The sequence below is a fragment of the Microcebus murinus genome, chromosome 3 (genome assembly GCF_040939455.1).
Source record: "Microcebus murinus isolate Inina chromosome 3, M.murinus_Inina_mat1.0, whole genome shotgun sequence".
Classification (NCBI taxonomy): Eukaryota; Metazoa; Chordata; class Mammalia; order Primates; family Cheirogaleidae; genus Microcebus; species Microcebus murinus.
The window spans coordinates 45217798-45239648 of record NC_134106.1 but is presented as its reverse complement, the minus strand read 5'-3'; the positions used below and the strand labels follow the sequence as shown (position 1 = coordinate 45239648).

The following is a 21851-nucleotide window of genomic DNA, read 5'->3' as shown; positions in this document are numbered from 1 at the left end:
GGGAGACCGGAAACAAAGCAGCGGGGTAGAGGGCAGAGCGCGGCTGCAACAGGGTCAGTCTGCTGGTGGCAGTCTGCACTAACGGACGGACGTGGGACTTTCTAGTCAGGGGAGGAGAAATGGGCTGTAGCAGAAATAGATGGGTGAAGGCCCATGAGGACTGGGAGAGCAGCTTCCAGGCAGGCAGAAAAGTGAGGCCAGGAGGGGGCTGCTGAATGTGTGTGTGTGGGGGGCAAATGGAGGTATCTGGGCACTGGATGTCTTAATGAAGAGGGAGGCGAGGTGTACCAGGAATGAGAAATATAGAGGAAAGAAGGGGAAATCGCGGAGGGACAGAGACATTCCAGGTGATTCCATGGCACGGCAGGAGCTGGGGTGGACCAGTTGACTGCGAGCCTGACTGCTCAGAGACAGGAAGTGGGTACGGGACAGGAACAGGGAGGGGAGGAAGATGGAAGAGCACAGCGTGAACTTTAAAGGAGTGGGATGGGGCTGGGTGAAGAGTACGTCAGTGTCCTTTAAACTCACCCGCAAGAGCACCCGTCCTCCACCCCTGACAGCCACTGACATTCCAGGGGCATGAACTGCGCACCTGAGCAACCGCTTCTGCAATCCCTCCCCCGTCACCGCACCCCTCCCACCACCCAGACACACTACGGAGGGCGGGCGGACGCCACAGGACCACCTGCACCCTCTAGGGTCTGCGGGGTGTTCGGAGACTTGGCTAAAATAATCAGACTCAACTCTGCCCCGGTCTAAGACACTCTCTTTTGATAGAAAAGTGCTTACCTATTTTTGATGTGTTCTTTTATCTCCACAAGTGAGTAGGTTTGATGCAATGATTACACTGTAGGAGTGTGACTTCCTAGGCATATTCATCTTTTTTTTAAAAAAATCACCTTTCTAACACGCTTTACCCTCTGGATTTTTAAGCCCTGGACACACTCTGTGATAAACAGTGTATAAACTATTCTATAATGAATGGTACGTTTAATTCCTAAAATTATTAGTTATGTAGAAGTCATTGCTGTGCTACAAACCAGTACAGAAAATCAAGGGGTTTGAATAAGGAAAGTCATTTATGAATGTAGCATTCAATTCACTTAAAAAAAATTAATGACTCAGCTCTTGGTGGAGTTAGTTAAACAACAGGCTTTTGAAATCATTAATTTCCAGCATTTCAGGATTTAATAGATATTGTAATTTCAGTTCCTTCCACCTTCAAAAAGAACAGGGGAACGGTGCTATATTCTACCTGCTCAGAGCAGCTCGGATTGCTGGACTCTAGGAGAATTCAGGGGTGGAGTGAAGGAGAATTTAGTTGAGAGAGAAAGTCCCTGGAGCAGCAGGAGGGCTCCCCACCCCATTTACGCTACACGAGCACCATCTCTCTCCTGTGATGAGGCCTGAGCTTAGCTTATACACAAAACAGACACAACCACAGGTCTCTGCACTCACTCTAGGCTCATTAAGGTCACTCCACCTTTGTAAATGGGACGGAAATGTAGAATTAAAGGTTCCCCCCCCTCCGTCCCATTTATTGGACCAAGCTTCAAGACAGGATCTGGCAGTTTTGATTGAGCCCAGTAAGGTAAATTCAGCAGCACTTGCTTAGCATGGCTGTCAGTTCTTAGCAACTCTAACAATACAAGCTCACAAAGCAGCTATTGATTAGTGATGACAAAGGGCCTCTGTGGTGGGCAGGGGCTGCAGAGCTGTTTATTTGCCGTTGACAAATAAATGTGGGGGGAGCCTGGTTCCACTTCATCATGCCTCAGGCAAGCTTGAAATTCCCACAGATTCCCTGATTAAATTAAGCATTTTTTTAAAAATTGGGGGCAGCTTCCGCCTATGAGTGACTAGCTAGAGAAGAGAGGATTTTGAATGCTCCCAGCACAAAGAAAGGATAAACATTTGACATGATGGACATGCTAACTGCCCTGATTTGATCACTACACATTGTATGTATGGAAACTCGCTATGCATCCCATAGATATGTACAATTATCATGTATCCATTAAAAAATTAAAAATATAAATTTTTACAAATTGGGGGCAAATTCTCCCAACAGACTCTTGTCTCTAAACATAGCATAAAAGGTTAGATGAAAAACTAGGACTGCCTATATATTGTGGTTTGTTTTAAACTCAAAGAAGTGTGTCTAAATCTTTCCAATTTTTTTTTACTTTGTCACTTATGAGCATGTTGTTTCATTGTAAACCTGCTGACAAAGAAGCTTTGAATGTACAATAGGTGTAATGCCCATGATAACACACAATTTTTCAGTTCCCTTTACTTGGGGTTATTTAAATAGATTTAAATCAAACAATTCCAAATTTCACTTCCTAATGGACAGACGCTATGAAGATATAAATCATTTAACTAAGAATAGTCCCATGGCCAGTTGGGGCATCCTTGGATTCCAGGTGGATCACACCATTTCCCACAAAGACCATCTAAATATGCCAATAAAATGAAGGTAAAAGTGGTTGCTGACAAAGAACAGACTTGCAGAACATTTTGAGGACATATTGTTTTAAATATTAAAAGAAGCAAGCTACGTAAATTCCTCCACTCATATACTCCTTCGAGAAATATTTGTTCACTCCGTACTATGTGCAAGGCACTGTGTCCTGACAATCAGGGAACTGAGTCTTATAAACTAAGTTCATGGTCCAGTGGAACTTTATCTTGATGCCACAGACTGGTATATTAAGGAACCAAGAATTACAGGAGGTTATTAAATTTGGAGGTGAAACAAAAAACTATTAATAAAAACCAACAAAAACCTCATAACATTTCTTTGTAAACCCATAGTGTGCAGCTTTCTTTATATGACTTTCCTTTTGCTTACATTAATAAGCCTATTAAAATTGACTCAGAAAGGATTTGAGACTGTAGTAGAAGATAAGCCTTAGGGCCCTATCCATTTAACCACAAGCACTGTTGATGAAAATTTTTGGAAAACCCCAACACTAGAGTGGAATTTTGAGGTCGTTTGGTGCAAGCACCAAATCAGTTCCCAGATGAGTATACCACCACTTATAAAAGGCTTAGAAACCGCTTCTAATTTTGGTTTGGTAAAAGTTCCTCGGTTTCCTTAGGAACATATGCCATAGACTGAGAGTGAATGTATTCCAGAAGGACTCAAATATTAATGTGGAATATTCACAGATTCCTTCTTTATAATCCTCTGCTAAGAATAACTCTGGCACTGCCACCTTGTGTTCCCTCATGCTGGGCAGCTGAGATGGAAGGAGGGGGAAGCTGCTTTTGTGGTAGAAGGCGACACGTGAAAGAAAAATGGCTCCTTCCCCCTCTCCTCACCATGGAGGACTGGGATAGGGATTCCACTCAGGACACCCCCCATACAAGTCTGGGGGTGCCCAAACCCCACCAAACCAGGGTGACCATCCCTATGTGGAAGCTGTCAGCCCCTGCTGCTGCTGTGGAGTGGAGGGGGACCGAGAGAACTGGCAAAGCCCCGGCCATAGGATAGAGACTGTAACCTGAGGGCGGGAAGGCAGCTGCTTAGAGGCAGGAATTTTCAAGTTGAGATTATGGATTTTAAAGACAAAGTGTCCAGATCTGAGACTTTGATATCTAATCCACAGGCATCAGCGACTGAAAATGAACCTAAGTCTTGTTAAATTGTTAAGGAGTTTATTAATTCATTCAAATATTTACTAAGTGCCAGCATGTTCTCAATTTTGTAGGTAAAACAGTATATAAAACAGAAATTTTCCTGCACTGAGTTGGCATCCTATTTGAGGGAGGAGGGCTTTATGAGTAACCCGAATCTAGTCAACAACAAGGGCCTGTGTTGTTCAATTCTTATGGCCATTCTGTTGGTTGGCCTCCAACCAACAGAAGTGAGATAATAAAGAGATGAAAAACTGAAGCCCTCAGAAAGATCATTCTCCCCAAAGCCAATCTCAGACTTAAGCAAGACGAAACAAGGACAAAGAAGATCTTCTCAGAGAACATAAGCAGGTGCAGCCGGCGGATGACCAAGGAACCCATGACCGCTGTGTTAGAGAGAAACTCTGACAGCCTGAAGTCTGGGCTAGCTAAGGCATCATTCCCTGTGGGTCATTTTCTCTAATCTCATGGTGGACATGTTCAAGTGAGCTAGAATTATTTTGTAGTAGTTACTTACACTTCCTGAGCTGGTAGGCATGTACTCAGACTCTCCTAAACATTTGAGTGTATATTTCTGGAGGAGATAGAAGGCAGAAAGGTATAAAATGAAATCTCAGGAAAATAGTAAAGGAAGCTTCCTGTGCTGGGAAAAACCTGCTGAGCACAGATGCATGTCTCACTGGGGCACACCAGGGACTTGGTGCCATAACAGTGCCAGAAGAAATACCATTAGCTCCTGCCTTATGTAAACATATCTATGGTTTTCTATAGACTCTAAAATCATAAGAAACTTTTCCTAACTTTTATATTACCACCTGTCATTCATATCATTCTCATCACCGTCCCATGTGAGGACTAAGCAGATTGGTGTGTCAAAAGTGGGATTAACGCAAAAGATGTCCTCCAGCCCTTCCCAGAATGCAGCTGGTCACTTGAGAGGTGAACACTGAATTCTTTTCAGGTTTTAGAGAGAAGAGGAAATCCAAGGGGAACTGAGTTTTGCTGTGATTCTCATTGAACCAATTCTTCTGGCAGAAGTCAGAGATTCTGAAGCTTAAAACACAAAGAGAATTGAAAGGTGCCAAAAGCTTCAAATGTGGGAGAGGTAACAGTAACAGCAACAAAGTTGATATAAACTGTCATTAACTGACTTTTGCTTTAAGAAATCAATCTCTAGCCCAAATGGAGACTGATTTAAAGCTAAAAATTTTAACTGTGAGGGTTTCTACTTTTAAATATGTGTACTATTTCCCCTTATAGGTATAGCTGACCTTTAGAACTCTGTCATTTAGGAAAATAAATAAATAAATAAAGATGTCATTCAGAGGACAGAAATTTTGAAATGATTTTCTTGTTGTACTGGGGATCTACTCTCTGGAAAACAAATTATATTTAATAATGTTTATCAATCAAGCTTTGTACATTACTTAAAGTACATAAAAACAATGTTTCTTGAAAAAAAACTTTAGAAGATGGTTGTGCACATGTCATCTATCCAGGTAAAACAGCTGAATACGTGGACTAAGTATACTTAATAAATTTGTGACTATATTCTTCCTGATTTGTATAAGCAAAAAAAAAAAATGAAAAAAAATAAATTTGTGACTATAACTGTCATAGTTTGTATAGTAATCCATAATTCAGAAGTACATTAAACTGGAGCTAAGACAATACAGCTTAAGTGTTAAAAACTAACGTTTCTGCTTCAGACTTTTTTTTAAAGGGAGAGATGACTTTCCCAGCCTGAGATAAGCAAGATCTTTTTGAGAAATAAAAGAAAATATGCTTTAGGTCAGTTTGGGATTTTGATTTGTGGCCATAAGAAGACAAGGAGTGGGTAGCAGAACCGCTCCCTTTAGTAACAGATGAAAAATGCTATAATAAGTAAAATACTGTTAGAAACTGAAAGTATTAAGTCCTGCATTGTTTTATTCATCCCTGGATAGAGAGCCCAAGCTTGCAAGCCTCAGGGCTTGTTAATAAAGGACCTTAACTGACTCAGGTCCACTGAGAAAACAAACCCCAAGCTAATTGTATACACTTAGAAAAATAAAACTTAGTGAATTTTATGTGCCAACTTCCATAATAATGGTTCAATTTTTATTTATTCTGTATCTTGTCATCACAAAGTTAGTTTTCTGTCTGAATGTAGGTTCTAACTGAATACAGCAAATACAAATATCCGTTATTACCAACCCCCATGTAGATGGTTCAGTGTGGAGGAGATGTGGATGCCTATGTCAAACAGGAGGGGTTTAAAGGTAAATTACTAACCGTGGCTTCACCAGGTGTAGCTAAAAAGACTACTGCCTGGTCAGCTCATTTGCATTTCAGTAAAAGACCATATCCTACACTTGGAGATATTATCAGATACTGCCTATAAAATTATCAAGAAGAAAGTACCTCCATGGACTATGCCAATGGATTCCCTCGCCCTTCAACTTCTGACTGGACTTAGCTCAAGGGAGGTACTAGTGGATCAGAGGGTGAGAGGAGAATGCAAGGAAGGACCATTTATTCCCTTGATACCTCCTCAGGTTGTTTCCCCTCCCCCCTTGCTCAAGTCTCAGCTCCATAAGGTGACTCTCTTCAACAGCTGTGTTCTCCTCCTCTGCCAACAGCTTCCTGCCCACGCTCCTTCAGGTCCAGAAGTGGTACAGGCTTGCAGCTGTTGTGGTCCCCAGGATGGTCCCTTGTCTGTTAACCCTGCCCACACCTTTGTTACAGTCCCATAAGGACCCAGTCACCTCCTCTTCAGAGCGCTCGTTCCTAGTGCCACAACTGACATGGAGAGTTTGGGCCTAACTTAAAAGACTTCGGGTATTCCTTTCACTGTCTACCAATTTTACGAAATTCTATCTAAAATACTACGTGTCCTATATTTTTGGATTCTTTGAAGCCAATTTAAGGAGCTTGGGCCAAGAATCAAAACCAGTAAAAGAAAAAGATTTCTAAGTTTGGGACAACACTATAATCTTTAGAAATTTAAAGTTACAGTACAGATGCTCTTTGACTTTATAGCGACATAGCCCCATCCTAAGTCCAGGAGCACATTGAACACATATTGCTTTAATAGGATTGTAAAGTAAAAATATCCTTAAGTCAAACCATCATTAAATTGGGGACCATCTATATATAACATGGTATATCAAAGACAGCAAAACCAAAAACAACACTATTTAAAAAAAATAATTTAAGTTAAAAATACCAATGTAACCTCATGATTTTTAAAAAAAATAATTTTTTTCTATTTTGGGTGTACAATATAATTTAGGCAACCTACAGTAGTTATGGGGAACATACCAATGTGTACTCATATAGTCCAGATGCCATTCTTTGGAAAGGAAAACTGAAGATACACATGGAATCTCTTATTCAAAAACAAGGACGATTTCAGAGGTACATCGTGGTATTATAAAAAAGATACACGCACCAACCCAGAAGAAGGCCTGCTAAAGACCAAATAGTAACAATTTAAACCTGAAATAATGATAACAACCAACTGTTATGAACCTAAAAACGGTTATATCACAAATAATATACACTATGCTTTAAAAAAGGAATATCCACCAATAATAAATTAGCCAGTGCTAAGTTCATCACCAAAAAATAAAAGTAAAAAGAATGACAAATGATTTAATGTACTTTAAAAAATAATTAATTGAATTGTAAAACCAACTCCCCTTGAGAATTCCAGTAGTTACCAGTCTGAGATGTAAAAAATGTTGTTCTTCCTAATTTGACTACAAGATGCCAAATCTTAGGCCAGAGGACTCAATGACAAATTGGTATTTAGACTGACCTGAAATGTGGGCCTCCTGGGAGATGTCGCTAATAGTTGACCCTGCCTTCCCCTAGTCTGACGGCTTGTGTGCACTAGTCATCTACACCTGGGGGCAGCCAGTCCCTGAGCCAGTCTCCCCAAGAGTCAGGGAGGAGTTTACAAGAAGATGGGAGGATACAGAATTTCCTATGAGAATGACAAAACAGGGACATCATTTATATGCCAGTAGGAATTTGGGAAGCTGTACCTCTAAGAGAATATTGCTTTACTTCCTACTTAATGTTTTTGTTTCATATGCACCTATCTTTTGTTAGAACGTGCAAAGTCTTTCCTCCTGACTGTTGGCATCTCCAACATTCTTATCATTGTCCAGTCGTACAAAATGTGCACATGGCTGCATAGGAATCCTTGATTGTCCTGTCTGGCTGAGGATAATATGGCAGGGACCAGGGACCACTGCATGTTGTGTCTCATTCTTCCTCCTTCGAAACGGTAGTTCAAAAAAAATTATCTTCCCCCTGCCCTCTCCACACCACTGACGTTGTGGCATGTTAAGGTGGCTAATGTTACCATTAGCCACAGGACCATGAGGGGCTTTATCTGGACCTGGATGAGACAACTTCACAATACTCTGAGGTCCACAATACTCTGGATGTGAGGCTAGATTTACAATAGCTCCTGGCTGAGACTGTGGGGTCTCTCTTTTGGGGAAGGTTGTAATTCCATTTTTCATCATATATGGGATAGTTTTAAATGAGAGCATTTTAAGAACATATGTATGATAAGAAAAGGGTGGCATGTAATAGACATTTGTTGTTTGGGGTCCATCCAGAAATCAACCACTCTAATTTTGTTAACAGCTCTGGATTTGGGGTTCTGGTGGAGGTGACTGCATTGCTAGTCTGTAGGTAGCAGGTGACTATTCACTTAACAATAGTCAATCAAAGGCTTCCCCCCCCACTAGGCCATAGCAATTAGTTCAAAGGTGGTCACATGACCCACCAGAGCCAACAGCACATCACAAGAGATTTGTGGGGACTTGGGAATCAGGGGCTGTCCTTTCCTGCTTATCTTGAATTGCAGAGACCATAAGATCTAGGGCACCGCGGCCATTTTGCTACTTGAAGAACTGCAGTAACCCAGAGGAAGCAGAACCGAAATACAGAGAAAAAACAATCCTGGCAGCAAGACTTGAGTTCTCTCATCATGTGACACCCGAAGCTTCCCTATCCCAGGATCTTTAGGAGGGTGAGCGAATAAATTCCCTTTTGCTTAGGCCAGTTGGGGTTGGGTGACTCCCCCTTGAAAAGCCCTATGTCATACAGCAGAAAACAATTTATAAACTAGGTACAGCTTTGGTAACGAGGTAAAAGAAAATTCTTAACTTTATAGTAATTTGGTACTGAGCAAACATCAGGGATTTCAGTCACCTGACGAGTTTGGGAGAACTGTTTTTACCGAAGTCAGAATACAGGATTTGAGTTCCATCCCTTGTACTGTGATGACATAAGCATTTTGTACCTTAAATTGCTAAAACTATACTTCTTCCTACCCTTCATTTTTCTTTTTTCAAAAATAACCTTCCTGACATTCTAAATATTAAATAACTTAAGTTTGCAATAGACAATACAGCCATTGTATTATGAGAAAACATGGCGAAGCGGGAGCGGAGGTCAAAAGTCGAGAGCTGGGGGTGTGTGAGGTCGAGCTGGAAGCTTGAGACGCAGGGGATGTTTAGAAAGATTCCTCTAGACCAGAACCAGTTTCAGGTCAGCTGGCAATGGGGAGAGCAGGGGCCGGATGAGGCCTGAAAACACGGATTCCCCAAGTTGGAAAAGACTTCATGACTTTCCTTAGCCATGTGCTGCATGTGACAGTTGCCCAGCAAGATCACCCAAGAGTTCGCCCAGGGTTGGGACTGTCCACACCAGTCTGGGTCAGAGGCCAGGCATTCCCTGTGCTAGAGGAAAGCTGAAGTGGCCGACAAGGACACTTGATAAACACCTTACAAGGATTACATATCTGGTGAGTACAGCCCAGTATTCTTTCAAGAGCAATTACTAATTTTTTTCTCAGCATTCTCACCTTTCAAAAGATTGGAACGGAAGATCTTATGAATTCTGAAAAATAAGAACTGTCAACGTATTTGAAATTGTACAAGGAAGCGTGATCTAAAGTCTCAGTTACCTTAAAGCCAAATAACTCCATCTAATTAGAAACAATCCATGACTATCTTAAAATTTGGGAAGTAGGAATTCAGCGGCTTAAAGGTGATTGATGCATAAAGTACAGCTGCCTTGAAGGCATTTTTCCCAATATGACAGATGCTGCCCTCATCTCACGGTTTCCAACTGCTTTTAGAAGGTGGAAGGGGGGTTTGCAAGGGGCAGAGCTGCCTGAAACACAGCTGAGAAAGAGAACAGGCCCCTGCATGGAGTGGTTGCTCTGCACTCATGTCTCTTTCAGTCCTTGAGTACTTGTCTCCCATTAGTCTTAGTGGTGCCTGCTTTGGCCCCAGTGTTTGGAAAGAGCACCCAGGAATCTGCAGGGATACACAGAGGAACAATGAAGGGAAGGTCAAGGAGAGCCCCTGCCTCTCCAGTCAGCAGGGCTGGAAGTCAAAGGGAGTGTCAGGGGCTGTCAGTTGACAGTCCCTAACATTCCCAGGGAGAAACTGGCTGCTGCTTGGGTTCATAAGGTCCTGATGTTAGAACTTTCTTTGGTCTCTGCCCCTCTCACATTCCAGGACACTGCAGTCCACGGGCCCATTTGGTACCCTAGCTGAGGACTGAGGTATGCGGCCTGACATCCGTGCTCCCCACACTCCGTCACTCATCCTGCTGTATCCCGAGTCCCCAGGATGCCTGCCTTGCCTCGCGCTTCTCTCTTCCGTGGTTCAGAAGCTGCCTACAGGCCAATCTCTGAGGTCCAGGCCTCCCTAAAATGACTGACAAGGACCGGTACAGACTGCTTGTTTTTGCTTCTGATGATGACTGGCCTCCACGGAGCCTCCTCACTAGCTCACCCCTCTTGGCGTGGTCCTGCTCTGCAGCCAGGATTGTGCTCCCTGGTTACAGCCGCTTCTGGGAGCTGGTGCTGTCGAGACTTTGTAAGTCATCAGGGAAGGAGCTCTCTATAGAAAAGGCTTGACTATTCCTCCCGACCCTATACTTATCTTAAAGTTGTTTTCTTCACAGCATAGTGATGTAAATTATTTTTTAAAATGCCAATAAAGCACTGAAATACCTACCCTATATCTCATAATACCATGAGCATTTTTTTTTTCGTTAAAAATAAGAAAGAGTCAATCCAGCATATGTTATTAACATATGACAAGTTTCCAATCTGGCGTGATGAAGAAAATGAGGTAGCTTGAAAATTCTAAATTTTAAAACAGAAAATTCTTCTTAGGGTCCTTTCTACCCTCACTCCTATCTTTTTGCTAAATTGGGCAGTTTGAGATTTTTATAGACTCGCCCAACGAGATAAGGAGAGGTTTATATGAACCTTGGTGTAGCTTTGAAATCAGCTGTAGAGTTAGGGCTTTGGTTAGATGACTATATTTCAGTGACTAGTCTAAATCTCAGCATCATACACCACTACGTTATAGAAAAACCAGCCAGAAACACTCTTAGAATAATAGCCAAGTCAACTCATTTGATAATGGTATGTGAAATTGGAAAGGTTGGGTAATTTTTTTTCCAAAGGAATGTTTAATTTGGGCCAAATGTTTTTTTAGAGTGGATTATTTAAGTAAGAGGCCTATTCATGCACTTATGCATATGGTTCTTTTTTTCCCCTTAATTCTTAGAATTAGGTCCTTTAAAATTATTTTCTCTTTGTGGCCATTTTAAAACCATGCTGCAAGCAAAATAAACTATACTTTGCAGGAAAAGTCTCTGTAATTGTTTTTTTAATCAAAAGAAAACTCTGAACCTTCAATAGCAACATCTAACAATGACGTCAGGAGCGGGGGAAAATCAATTTTGCATTATTCAATGTTCTTGCCAGTATCACGCCCACCATTTACCAAGCTTATTTTAACATCTGGTGTTGAACTGAAGCAGGAGGGGGAAGTAACATTTCATTTCTTTGTATCTTAATCCCCACCTAACAGTAAGAGATGACAGATCAGACTTATTAATTATAATTAGGCAGAAAGCCATACCAAATGCAAACAAATTGAATTTCATAAATTACATATCATGAGACCAGTGCATTGTGAACACTGAGCCCACCTCAATTTGAAGAGCCCACAGAGAATTCTTAAAACATCTTTGGCGTCCATGAAATTCTCTTCAGATATTGGAGTTTTTAATCAATAGTTTTTCCTTAGTAAATTTAGGTAAATTAAGTAATCATAGTAACTATGAGCTTTTCTTTTCAGAAATGCTAAAGTGTTTGACAATTCATCTTATCAACACTTGAAATAGCACATCAAAAAGCCCTAAATTACTACTGGGAACCTTCTGTCTACACAGAGGATTCAAAGGCAACAAAATCAAATGGGATAGGGCTGGAATTGCCAGACTCACCTGAACAAATTTGGGCAGGTGAAGACACAGCAAGAGGAGGTACACCAAGTGACAGAATGTGACATACAGACTCCGGTCAGAATGGACGATGATTTCTCACAAGTCCACAAATACTCCTCCATGGCTTGGAAGCCTGCCCTCCCTCCCACGCTAATGAGCAGGCTCTCCCGTCAGCCATCGCACCAGCACAGCTTCTGGGCTGCCCTGGCATCCTCTCTAGGCAACGTGAAGCCCAGTCCAACCAAAGGCCATGTTTATTCAAGTCACATTCCATAACCAACTTCCACAAAACGTAACCCATCCTTTGCCATGTACTGAGGGTGGGGGGCACTTTTCCCCAGCTTAAGCCCGGGTACAGGGTGAGACTGTGCAGGTTTATAAAAGACTTAAGTAGCAACTTTTGAGGGCAGAGAAAATGTACTCTGGTGTAAGTAACTTTCTTGTCATCAGGCATAATGAAAGCAAACAAACCTCGCAACACCATACCTTTCTTCCACCGAGATTTCCTTCAGCTGCTGGTGTGGCTTGGTGCCTTCCATTTCCCTGATGCTCACCGCGTAGATCTTGGTGGTGTAGTCGATGGCCTTTTCTCTAGCGACATCGCTGTCATAGCCTCAAACGACAGAGAGAGATCGGGGAGCGAGTTGGTTGGCAGTGGCTCGGAAGGGGACGTGGTGGGAGGCGCGTGGCAGGTTGGGGCTCACCTCCATCCTCCTCCACGTCGGTGTCCGACTCCTCACTGTCCACCAGCTTGCTCTCCTGGGTCCCCACAAACTCCCGAGTCCAGATCATCAAGGCCGTGTCGGCGCCGCCCACCGTGAGCAGCACGGAGTCGTTGTGCAGCCACCTCACGTTGGTGACGTGTGCGCTGTGCCCCACATACTTCTTGAATCTTGCATGCTGTCCCTATAAAGCAGAAGTTGTCGGCTACCCCAACCGCTGTCCCATTATTCCTGTCTCCAGGCAAGTTCACCCATGTTATTTTCTAGGGTGGTTTCTACCAGACACTAATGAAACAGCTCACTGAGCCAGCAATTCCCCTGCATTTTACCAGAATGGGAGCTCCATGAGGGCAGGGACTTGGTCTCCTTTCCTCCTAAAACAGTATCTGGCTCATAATAGGTGCTCGATAAATATTTTTTTGAGGGAATGCGTGAAACATTAGACTACAGGCCCTATTTCTAGGAGCCTAGGGAAGGATGAAAAGCTTGTTTGTGTTTCTCTCAAATATCAAATGTGCCATCTCCCCAGGTCTCCAGTGTAAACGCCTGATTGTGAGCCTGGCTGACATTTGAGATCACAAGTGTCTTCCCAGCCTTCCCCCACGGTGGCTTTTGTCCCACAGCACAGGCAGTGACAGAAGAGCAAGGGACCTCTTATAATCCCAGGGCCTCAAGTAGGATTTAAAACAAAACAGTTTCTGCCACAGATACTGGAAAGCATTTTTAACACCAGAAACACTCAAAAATCGACTTAACAACAAAGTCAGCTCCTTTTCAACAAACATAACCAAATATGTAACACCAAATTTGTCAGTAACCACTAAAAGCTTTTCGCAGTGGTGTGTCCAGGCCACACTACGTCTACCCCGGGCAGAGGCAGAACCTGGCCAGCTGCCCGCTCCGGGGCCGTCCTGACAGGTGGTGGAAAGCCGGAGCTGGCACCAGAAAGAGCTTCCATTTGTGGCTCGTGAGGCTCAGCCTGGCAAAAACAGCCCCAGCGGGTGCCACGTAGAGGGGTCGAGTTTTTCCGTCCTCTCAGCGACTCCCGGGGAATACCTGACACGACATGGGAAGCCACGTGAGCTCTGAGGTTGTGAGAGGGCCATGGAACCCTACATGAAAATGTTATTAAATAATTGACAAAGGGGCTTCCAGAGAGTTTGGGACTGGCATGTGGGGAACCCCGAAACCAGCACAGAGAAGGAAACAGATGCAGGGGAGCTCACGACTGAAATGCTCTTGGCCAAGATCTCCCTGTATCTGGCACACCCCTACCCAGCAGCAGGGTGGAGTTGCCCACTCCTCAGCAGAGTACTGAGTCTAGAAAGATCAGTGCAGCAAACAGGCAGGCAGCATTTCCAGGGAGCCCCCTGAAGCCACTAGTTTCCGAGTAAATGGGCAAGAGCAAAAGAATTTCCGAGGGAAACTCCTGCAAGACCACGTGAGGTCTAGAAGGCACAGAAACATGGGACAGCCATGGTGGCTGCAGCCATGTGCACCCGGTAGTCCTCCAGCTGGAAGCAAGAACCAACCCGGTATGTCTACTACAGACGCAAGCTGGTTTCTTTAGCATGGGAGAAAGTAAAAGAGCTTGAGCGATGTCTCTAAACCCTTACTTACAAAATGGGACACAGGGTTTATAGACAGAATGGAAGAAAGAACTCAAAAGGAAAGATTCAGGGGAAAACCCATCCCAAGGGATCAGGCTCAGGTTGCAGAGGGAAAGAAAGTGACACATAGAAAGAAACAGAGAGGAAAAACTTCTAGGCCACTGAAGCGATTTAACTAGGCTGGAGTTTCTTCCAGCAGAGGATGATCCAAGAGTCTCAGAATAGGAAACAAGATCACTGCTCCGTGGAAGAACAAAGGGAATTCACAGTTACGGGAGGTGCCAGGAACCCAGCTGCTGTCTCCGGAGGAGGCGGCTGGCAGGGGTGTCTGGTGGTTCCCTTTAGGGCCCATGGAGGGAGCCTGCACAAGACCTGGCACAGCTAGTGGGACCAACCGCCTTCCTAAGTCCTAATGCCACATGACATTTCTGTCTACCCATCAGGACTCCCTATGTCACCACAAGTCTCCTCTTTCAGTGAATCATGAAAGAATGGATGATAGAGTCAGAAGGCTCCAGAATGTGTCTCCCAAGCACTGGTTATTAAAAACACTTTTAGGGAAGAAATTCATGAGACATTCTGAAAGCCATGGGTTCCCTCCCCACATTCACATTCACACAGTGTCGCTGTCTGTAAAATTTACATGCAAAGCTCTCTAAAGAACCATTCTCCAGAGCTTTTGACGTTCATAGAAGGAAACTTAAAGAGGGTTTTAAAAATGCAAATGACATCTAGTGGAAGGGTATGGGAAGGGAGGGAAAGGGGGAAAGGGAAGCAGTTGGCCAGCTAGATAGTGTCAAAGGACAGAACTGGGTTTTCTGGTCTGCGGTTTAAGGCAGCAGTCCCCAATCTTTTTGGCACCAGGGACTAGTTTCATGGAAGACAATTTTTCCACAGATGGGGCAGGGAGGGTGGCGGAGGGAGGTGGAGCTTATGTGGTGATGCAAGTAATAGGGAGCGGCTGTAAATACAGATAAAGCTTCTCTCACTCCCCCATCACTCACCTCCTGCTGTGTGGCCTGGTTCCCAAGTTTTGAGGAAGATAATTTTTCCATGGGTTGGGGTGGGGGGAGCTCAGGCGGTGATGTGCAGCCTGGTTCCTAACGGGCGGGCGGAGGTTTGGGGACTTGTTAAGTAGGGCAGTGCCTTTGTTAAGGCTCTGGAAAGGGCAGAGTCTATCTTATGGAGGCTGTGATAATCTGGCTGTCAGGGAACTAATGACCTAACTGAGGTGGCTCCGAACTGTAAAACTGAATAGTAATAAGGATCATGTCTGTCATGGAAAGAAAAATGCCTAGAAGAGATGTCTAGTAACTTGTGAGAAAGAAGTATGAGAAAAAGCATGAAGATCTATGTCTTATCTTAGCACCTAATAGAACTGGATTTTTTTTTTTTTTTTTTTTTTTTGAGACACAGTCTCACTCTGTCGCCCTGGGTAGAGTGCAGTGGCTTCATCAGAGCTCACTGAAACCTCCAACTCCTGGGGCTCAAGTGATCCTCCTGCCTCAGCCTCTCAAGTAGCTGGGACTACAGGCATGAGCCACCATGCCCGGCTAATTTTTTCTATTTTCAGTAGAGACAAGGTCTTGTCTTGCTCAGGCTGGTCTCCAACTCCTGAGCTCAAGTGATCTGCCCACCTCGGCCTGCCAGAGTGCTAGGATTACAGCCACCAAGCCTGGCTGAAACTGGCATTTTGGATATGAAGAGAGCTGTGTGGTGGTAATAAGATCTCCCGGGTATCACCAAGACTAGACGACATGCAGCTCCATGCTAGGATTCAGCAGTGGTATGGTATGGTAGTCTGCTGGGTGGTTTAAACAACAGAAAGTTATTTTGCACGGTTTTAGAGGCCAGGAAGTTCACGACTAAGATGCTAGCCAATTTGTTCCTGATGAGGCCTCTCTTCCTGGCTTGCGGATGGCTGCCTTCTCAGTGTGTGCAGAGAGAGAGAAAGAGCTCTCTGCTGTCCGTTCTTATAAGGACAATAATGCTATCAGATTAGGGCCCTGTCCTTATAAACTCATTTAACCGTAGGTGCTTCCATAAAGGCCCTATCTACAAATACAGCCACATTGGGGATTAGGGTTTCAACATTAGAATTTGGGGAAGACAGAAACATTTAGTTCATAACAGATGGTGAACTTTCATCAACAGAGCCAGAGCAGTTGGAACAGTGTGACTATAGAGCTGGAAATATTAATCGGCATGGGGTTTATGTATCTGAGAAGGAAAATGTGCCAGAAAAATCAGATTAGAAAAAACAGGAGAATGAGAGATGGTACTCTCAAAAGAATTCATATTGGTTAGTGGTTTCTCAAATGCTTTTAAGCTATGACACGATTTCTTCAATCTAATCTGACACAGAACTCAAGAATCTAAAGATAATTCAATTTAAAATAATGGACCAAAGATTTGTACAGATACTTTATAAATAGCCAATAAACAGATGAGAAAGTGTTCAGCATCATTATGCATCAGGGAAATATAAATTTAAAACACAATTAGATAGCACTGTCTATCCCCCGGGACAGCTACATGTTGTGTGTCTGACAATATCAAATGTGGGCAACTGGAACTCTCTTACATTTCTGGTGGGAAGGTAAAGTGATGCAGTAACTTTGGAAAAAGGTCTAGTAGCTTCTTAAAAAGTTAAATATATTTTCCCCCATGGCCCAAAAGTTTTACTCCTACATATTTACTTAAGAAAATAAATATGTCCACATAGACTTGTCCAAAAATGTTCAAAGCAGCTTTACTATAACCCAAACCTGTGAAAACGTGTGTCTGTCAATAGAAATATGGACGAATACACTTTTATACCTGTACAATGGAATTTCACCCAGCTATGGAAATAAGCAGACTTATTACACACAACAACATGGATGAGTCTCAGAAACATCATCTGAGTGAAAGAAGCCAGATACAAAACATCATTTCATTATTTTGTTTATAGGAAATTCTTGAACAGGTATAATTAATGTATGGTGAAAAATACTGAAACAGTTTCACTGAGGGTGGAGTGGGGTTGGGGACTGAGGCCTGATGAAGCATCCTGGGAAAGATAATGTTCTGTATCTTGAGTACATGTATTTGTCAAAGCTCATCAGTTGGAAAACTTAAAACGTGTATATTTTAACTGTAATTAAATTTTACTTAAAAAATACCATAAACAAATATTGAATTCTAGGTAATGATGTGCATGTTAAAACATTTAGGGGTATCTTGATGTCTAAAATTTACTCCCCCCTCCAGTTCTACTGGGAAAAATTATAATTGATAAAATTCTACATATTCAAAGTGTACAATGTGATAGTTTGATATATGTATGTATATATTATGAAATAATTATCACAATCAAGATAATTAATACATCCATCACCACAAACAGTACACACAGTTACCATTTTGTGTGTGTTTGTGTGCGTGTGGGTTAAGGAAACTTAAGTTCGACTCTCTCAGCAAATTCCAAGTTAACAATAAAGTACCATTAACTATAGCCACCATACTGCCCATTAGATTCCCAGACCTTATTCTTCCTATAACTAAAAGTTTGTACCCATTGACCAAGTATTTTCTCCCATTCCATAGGCTGCCTTTTAATTTTGTGGTCTGTTTCCTTTGTTGTGCAGAAGCTTTTAAGTTTGATGTACACACACTCTCTCTCTCTTTTTTTTTTTCTTAAACAGAGACAGGGTATCTCTGTCACCCAGGCTGGAGCATAGTGGCTCAATCATAGCTCCCTGCAGCCTTGAACTCCTGTGCTCAAGTGATCCTCCTGCCTCAGTCTCAAGTAGCAGGGACTACAGGTGCATACCCACCACACTTGGCTAATTTTTTTTTTTTCGGCATATTATGGGGGTACAGATTTTCAGGTTTCAATAAATGCCCATTCCCCCCTCCCCCCACAAGTCTGAGTCTCCAGCATGACCATCCCCCAGATGGTGCACATCTCACTCATTATATATGTATATACCCGCCCCCCCTCCTCCCCCCTGCCCAATACCCTATTACTGTAGTACCTATGTGTCCACTTAGGTGCTGCTCAGTTAATACCAGTTTGCTGGTGAGTATATGTGGTGCTTGTTTTTCCATTCTTGGGATACTTCACTTAATAGTATGGGTTCCAGCTCTAACCAGGAAAATATAAGATGTGCTATATCACCGTTGTTTCTTAGAGCTGAATAGTACTCCATGGTATACATATACCACATTTTATTAATCCATTCTTGGATTGATGGGCACTTGGGCTGTTTCCACAGCCTTGCAATTATGAATTGTGCTGCTATAAACATTCGAGTGCAGGTGTCTTTTTTGTAGAGTGTCATTGGGTCTTTTGGGTAGATGCCCAGCAATGGGATTGCTGGATCAAATGGTAGATTCACTTGTATCGCTTTAAGGTATCTCCATATTGCTTTCCACAGAGGTTGAACTAGTTTGCAGTCACACCAGCAGTGAAGGAGTGTTCCTCTCTCTCTGCATCCACGCCAGCATTTATTGTTTGGAGACTTTTTGATAAAGGCCATTCTCACTGGAGTTAAGTGATATCTCATTGTGGTTTTGATTTGCATTTCCCTGATGATTAGAGATGTTGAGCATTTCTTCATATGTTTGTTGGCCATTCTTCTGTCTTCTTTAAAAAGGTTTCTGTTCAAGTCCTTTGCCCACTTTTTAATAGGGTTATTTGATTTTTTCTTGCTGATTTTCATGAGTTCTAAGTATATTCTAGTTATCAGCCCCTTATCAGATGCGTAGGATGCAAAAATTTTCTCCCATTCTGTAGGTTGTCTGTTTACTTTCATGACTATTTCTTTGGCTGTGCAGAAGCTTTGTAGTTTGATCATGTCCCATTTATTTATTTTTGTTGCTGCTGTGACTGCCTTTGGGGACTTCTTCATAAACTCTTTGCCTAGACCGATGTCTAGGAGCACACTTGGCTAATTTTTAAAAAAATTTTTGTAGAGATGGCGTCTCACTATGTTGCCCAGGCTGGTCTTGAACTTCTGGCCTCAAGCCATCCTCCTGCTCTGGCCTCCCAAAGTGCTAAGATTATGGCCATGAGTGCCCACACTTGGCCTTCACTTGTTTATTTTTGTTGCCTGTGCTTTTGGTGTCATATCCAAGAAATCACTGCCAAAACCAATGACAAGGAGCTTTTTCTCTAGTTTTTTTCCTAGAGTTTTATGCTTTCAGGTCTTACATTTAAGTCTTTAATCTATTCAAGTTAATTTTTGTATATGGTATAAGGATCCAATTTTGTACTTTTGCATGTGGATATCCAATTTCCCTGACACCATTTATTGAAGAGACTGTCTTTTCCCCATTGTGTAGTCTTTTCCCCATTGTGTATTCTTGGTGTTGTTCTCAAAAATTAGTTGACTGTAAGTAGATTTATTTCTGGCCTCTCCAATCTGTTTTATTGGTCTATATGTGTTTTTATGCCAGTACTACACTGTTTTGATTACTGTAACTTTATAATACAATTTGAAATCAGGAAATGTGACACTTTCAGTCTTGTTCTTTTTTTCAATATTGCTTTGGCTATGTAAGTCTTTTGTGGTTCTCTACAAATCTTAGGGTTGATTGTTTTTTCAATTTCTCTGAAAAATGCCATTGGAATTCTGATAGGGATTGCATTGAATCATAGATTACTTTGGCTAGTATAGACATTTTAACAATATTAATCCTTCTAATGCATGAACATGGGTTATCTTTATTTGTAACTTCTTCAATTTCTTTCATCAATGTCTTATAGTTTTTAATGTACAGATCTTTCATCTCATTTGTTAAATTTATTCCTAAGTATTTTATCCTTTTTGGTGCTATTGTAAATTGGATTTTTTTTTCCAGAGAAAAACATAACAAATTTATTGAATCAAAATTTTACCTAGGAGCCCTCAGAAATGAAGGCCCAAAGACCCAGGGAAACTGTCTTTGTGCTTCGATGTGATGAGTAACGGGCAGCCGTGCATCTGGTGGTGACAGACCAGGAGACCAGCAAGGCCTGGCTGCTCGGGTTCCTCTTGGCTTCTCTGTGCAGCATCCCTTCGTCCCAGCAATGGGCAAGACAGTTCTAGAAGGAGGGTCTTCCAGGGAGGAGGGGAAGAGTGACTGTTCTAGCCTTTATGGGTTGTTTTGGGGAAGAGAAGTTCTAGTTTCTACGATCTGCCTTGGGGAAGAGGAATTGTGGTTTCTGCAACTCGCTCTGGGGTGAAGGGTCAGGAGACAGGAGGTCAGGAGAGGGCAGCAAGATCTCCTTTCATGCCTTCCGATGTCCTTCCATCAGAGTGCACGCTGTGCCCAAGTGCCGTGTTTGGGGTTTCATGTTCTGAGCTCCAACAGCACAAAGTAGGCACTCAATAAGTATTTGCTGTAGTCCTAGCTACTCAAGAGGCTGAGGCAGGAGGATCGCTTGAGCTCAGTGTAAAGGCTGGTGGCGGGCCCCCTCCCTTCTCCACTGCGTCAATACATCCACCCCGGGTCCTTGTTTCCCTGTCATGGTGGTCCCTCAATTGACTCTATATGGTGAGTCTGAGTTTGGATGGCTTCTCCCAGGGCCCGAGACAAGCCGTCTTTCTACCTGTCATGGTAGGTCTCAGCTTGGCCTCTTCCATTGTGGCCTCAGGGCTCTCGGGAGGTGCCCTGAGCCACAGTGTCATTTCTGCCCAAGATTTTGCAGATCCGCTGATGGCTGGAAAAAGAAAAACCTGCCTTTTCCTTCATAAAAAATGCTGCTATGTCGGCGAATCAGGCCTTATGGAGCAGAACATAGACAAGCTCACCAACCTGAGTAAAGACCTGCACAACCGCTGCCGCTGGGATGTGTCCCCCTTTGGCTGTATACAATTCCCTTTGGCTACCTGGCCATTGCCACTAATAAGACCCAGTGTCATCATCTGCCTCAAATTGGATGTTTTCGGTAGTTTGTTATTAGTATATAGAAATGCAACTAATTTTTATATACTGGTTTTGTAACTTGCAACTTTACTCAATTTGTTTATTAATTCTAACAGTTTTTTTGGTGGAGTCTTTAAGGCTTTCCTGCATGTAAGATCATGTTGTCAGCAAACAAAGACAATTTTAGTTCTTTTCTCATCTGGATGCCTTTTATTTCTTTTTCTTGCCAAACTGCTCTGGTTAGGAATTCCAGTACCATGTTGAATAGAAGTGGTGAGAATGGCCATCCCTGTCTTGTTCCTGATCTTAGAAGAAAAGCATTCAGCTTTTCACCATTGAGGATGTTAGCTGTGGGCTTGACACTTACGGCCTTTATTATGTTGGGGTCCTTTCCTTCTATACCTAATTTGAAAGGTTTTGATCATGAAACCATGCTGAATTTTATCAAATGCTTTTTTTTTTTTTTGCATCTGAGGTGATATAATTTTTATTCTTCATCTGTTAATGTGGTGTATCATATTCATTCATTTGCAACATGTTCAACTATCCTTTGCATCCTAGGGATAAATCCTACTTGATCATGGTGTCTGATCCTTTTAATATGCTGTTGAATTTGGTTTGCTAGTATTTTGTTGAGGATTTTTACATCTATGTTCATCAGGGA

General features: G+C 42.6%; 2 protein-coding genes across 2 annotated transcripts in view; both read right to left on the bottom strand.

Annotated features, from left to right (window-relative positions):
* RPS27A (ribosomal protein S27a) overlaps positions 1-21851 on the bottom strand; it is a 488879-nt gene that overhangs the window by 268178 nt on the left and 198850 nt on the right. The gene's annotated exons all lie outside the window — the stretch shown is intronic.
* EML6 (EMAP like 6) overlaps positions 1-21851 on the bottom strand; it is a 237896-nt gene that overhangs the window by 25387 nt on the left and 190658 nt on the right. The window contains exons 26-27 of the mRNA XM_012777818.2: positions 12666-12867; positions 12448-12574 (exon numbers count right to left, since the gene is read on the bottom strand). Of these exons, the coding sequence (XP_012633272.1) occupies positions 12448-12574; positions 12666-12867 (329 nt within the window). The remainder of the gene's footprint in view (positions 1-12447; positions 12575-12665; positions 12868-21851) is intronic.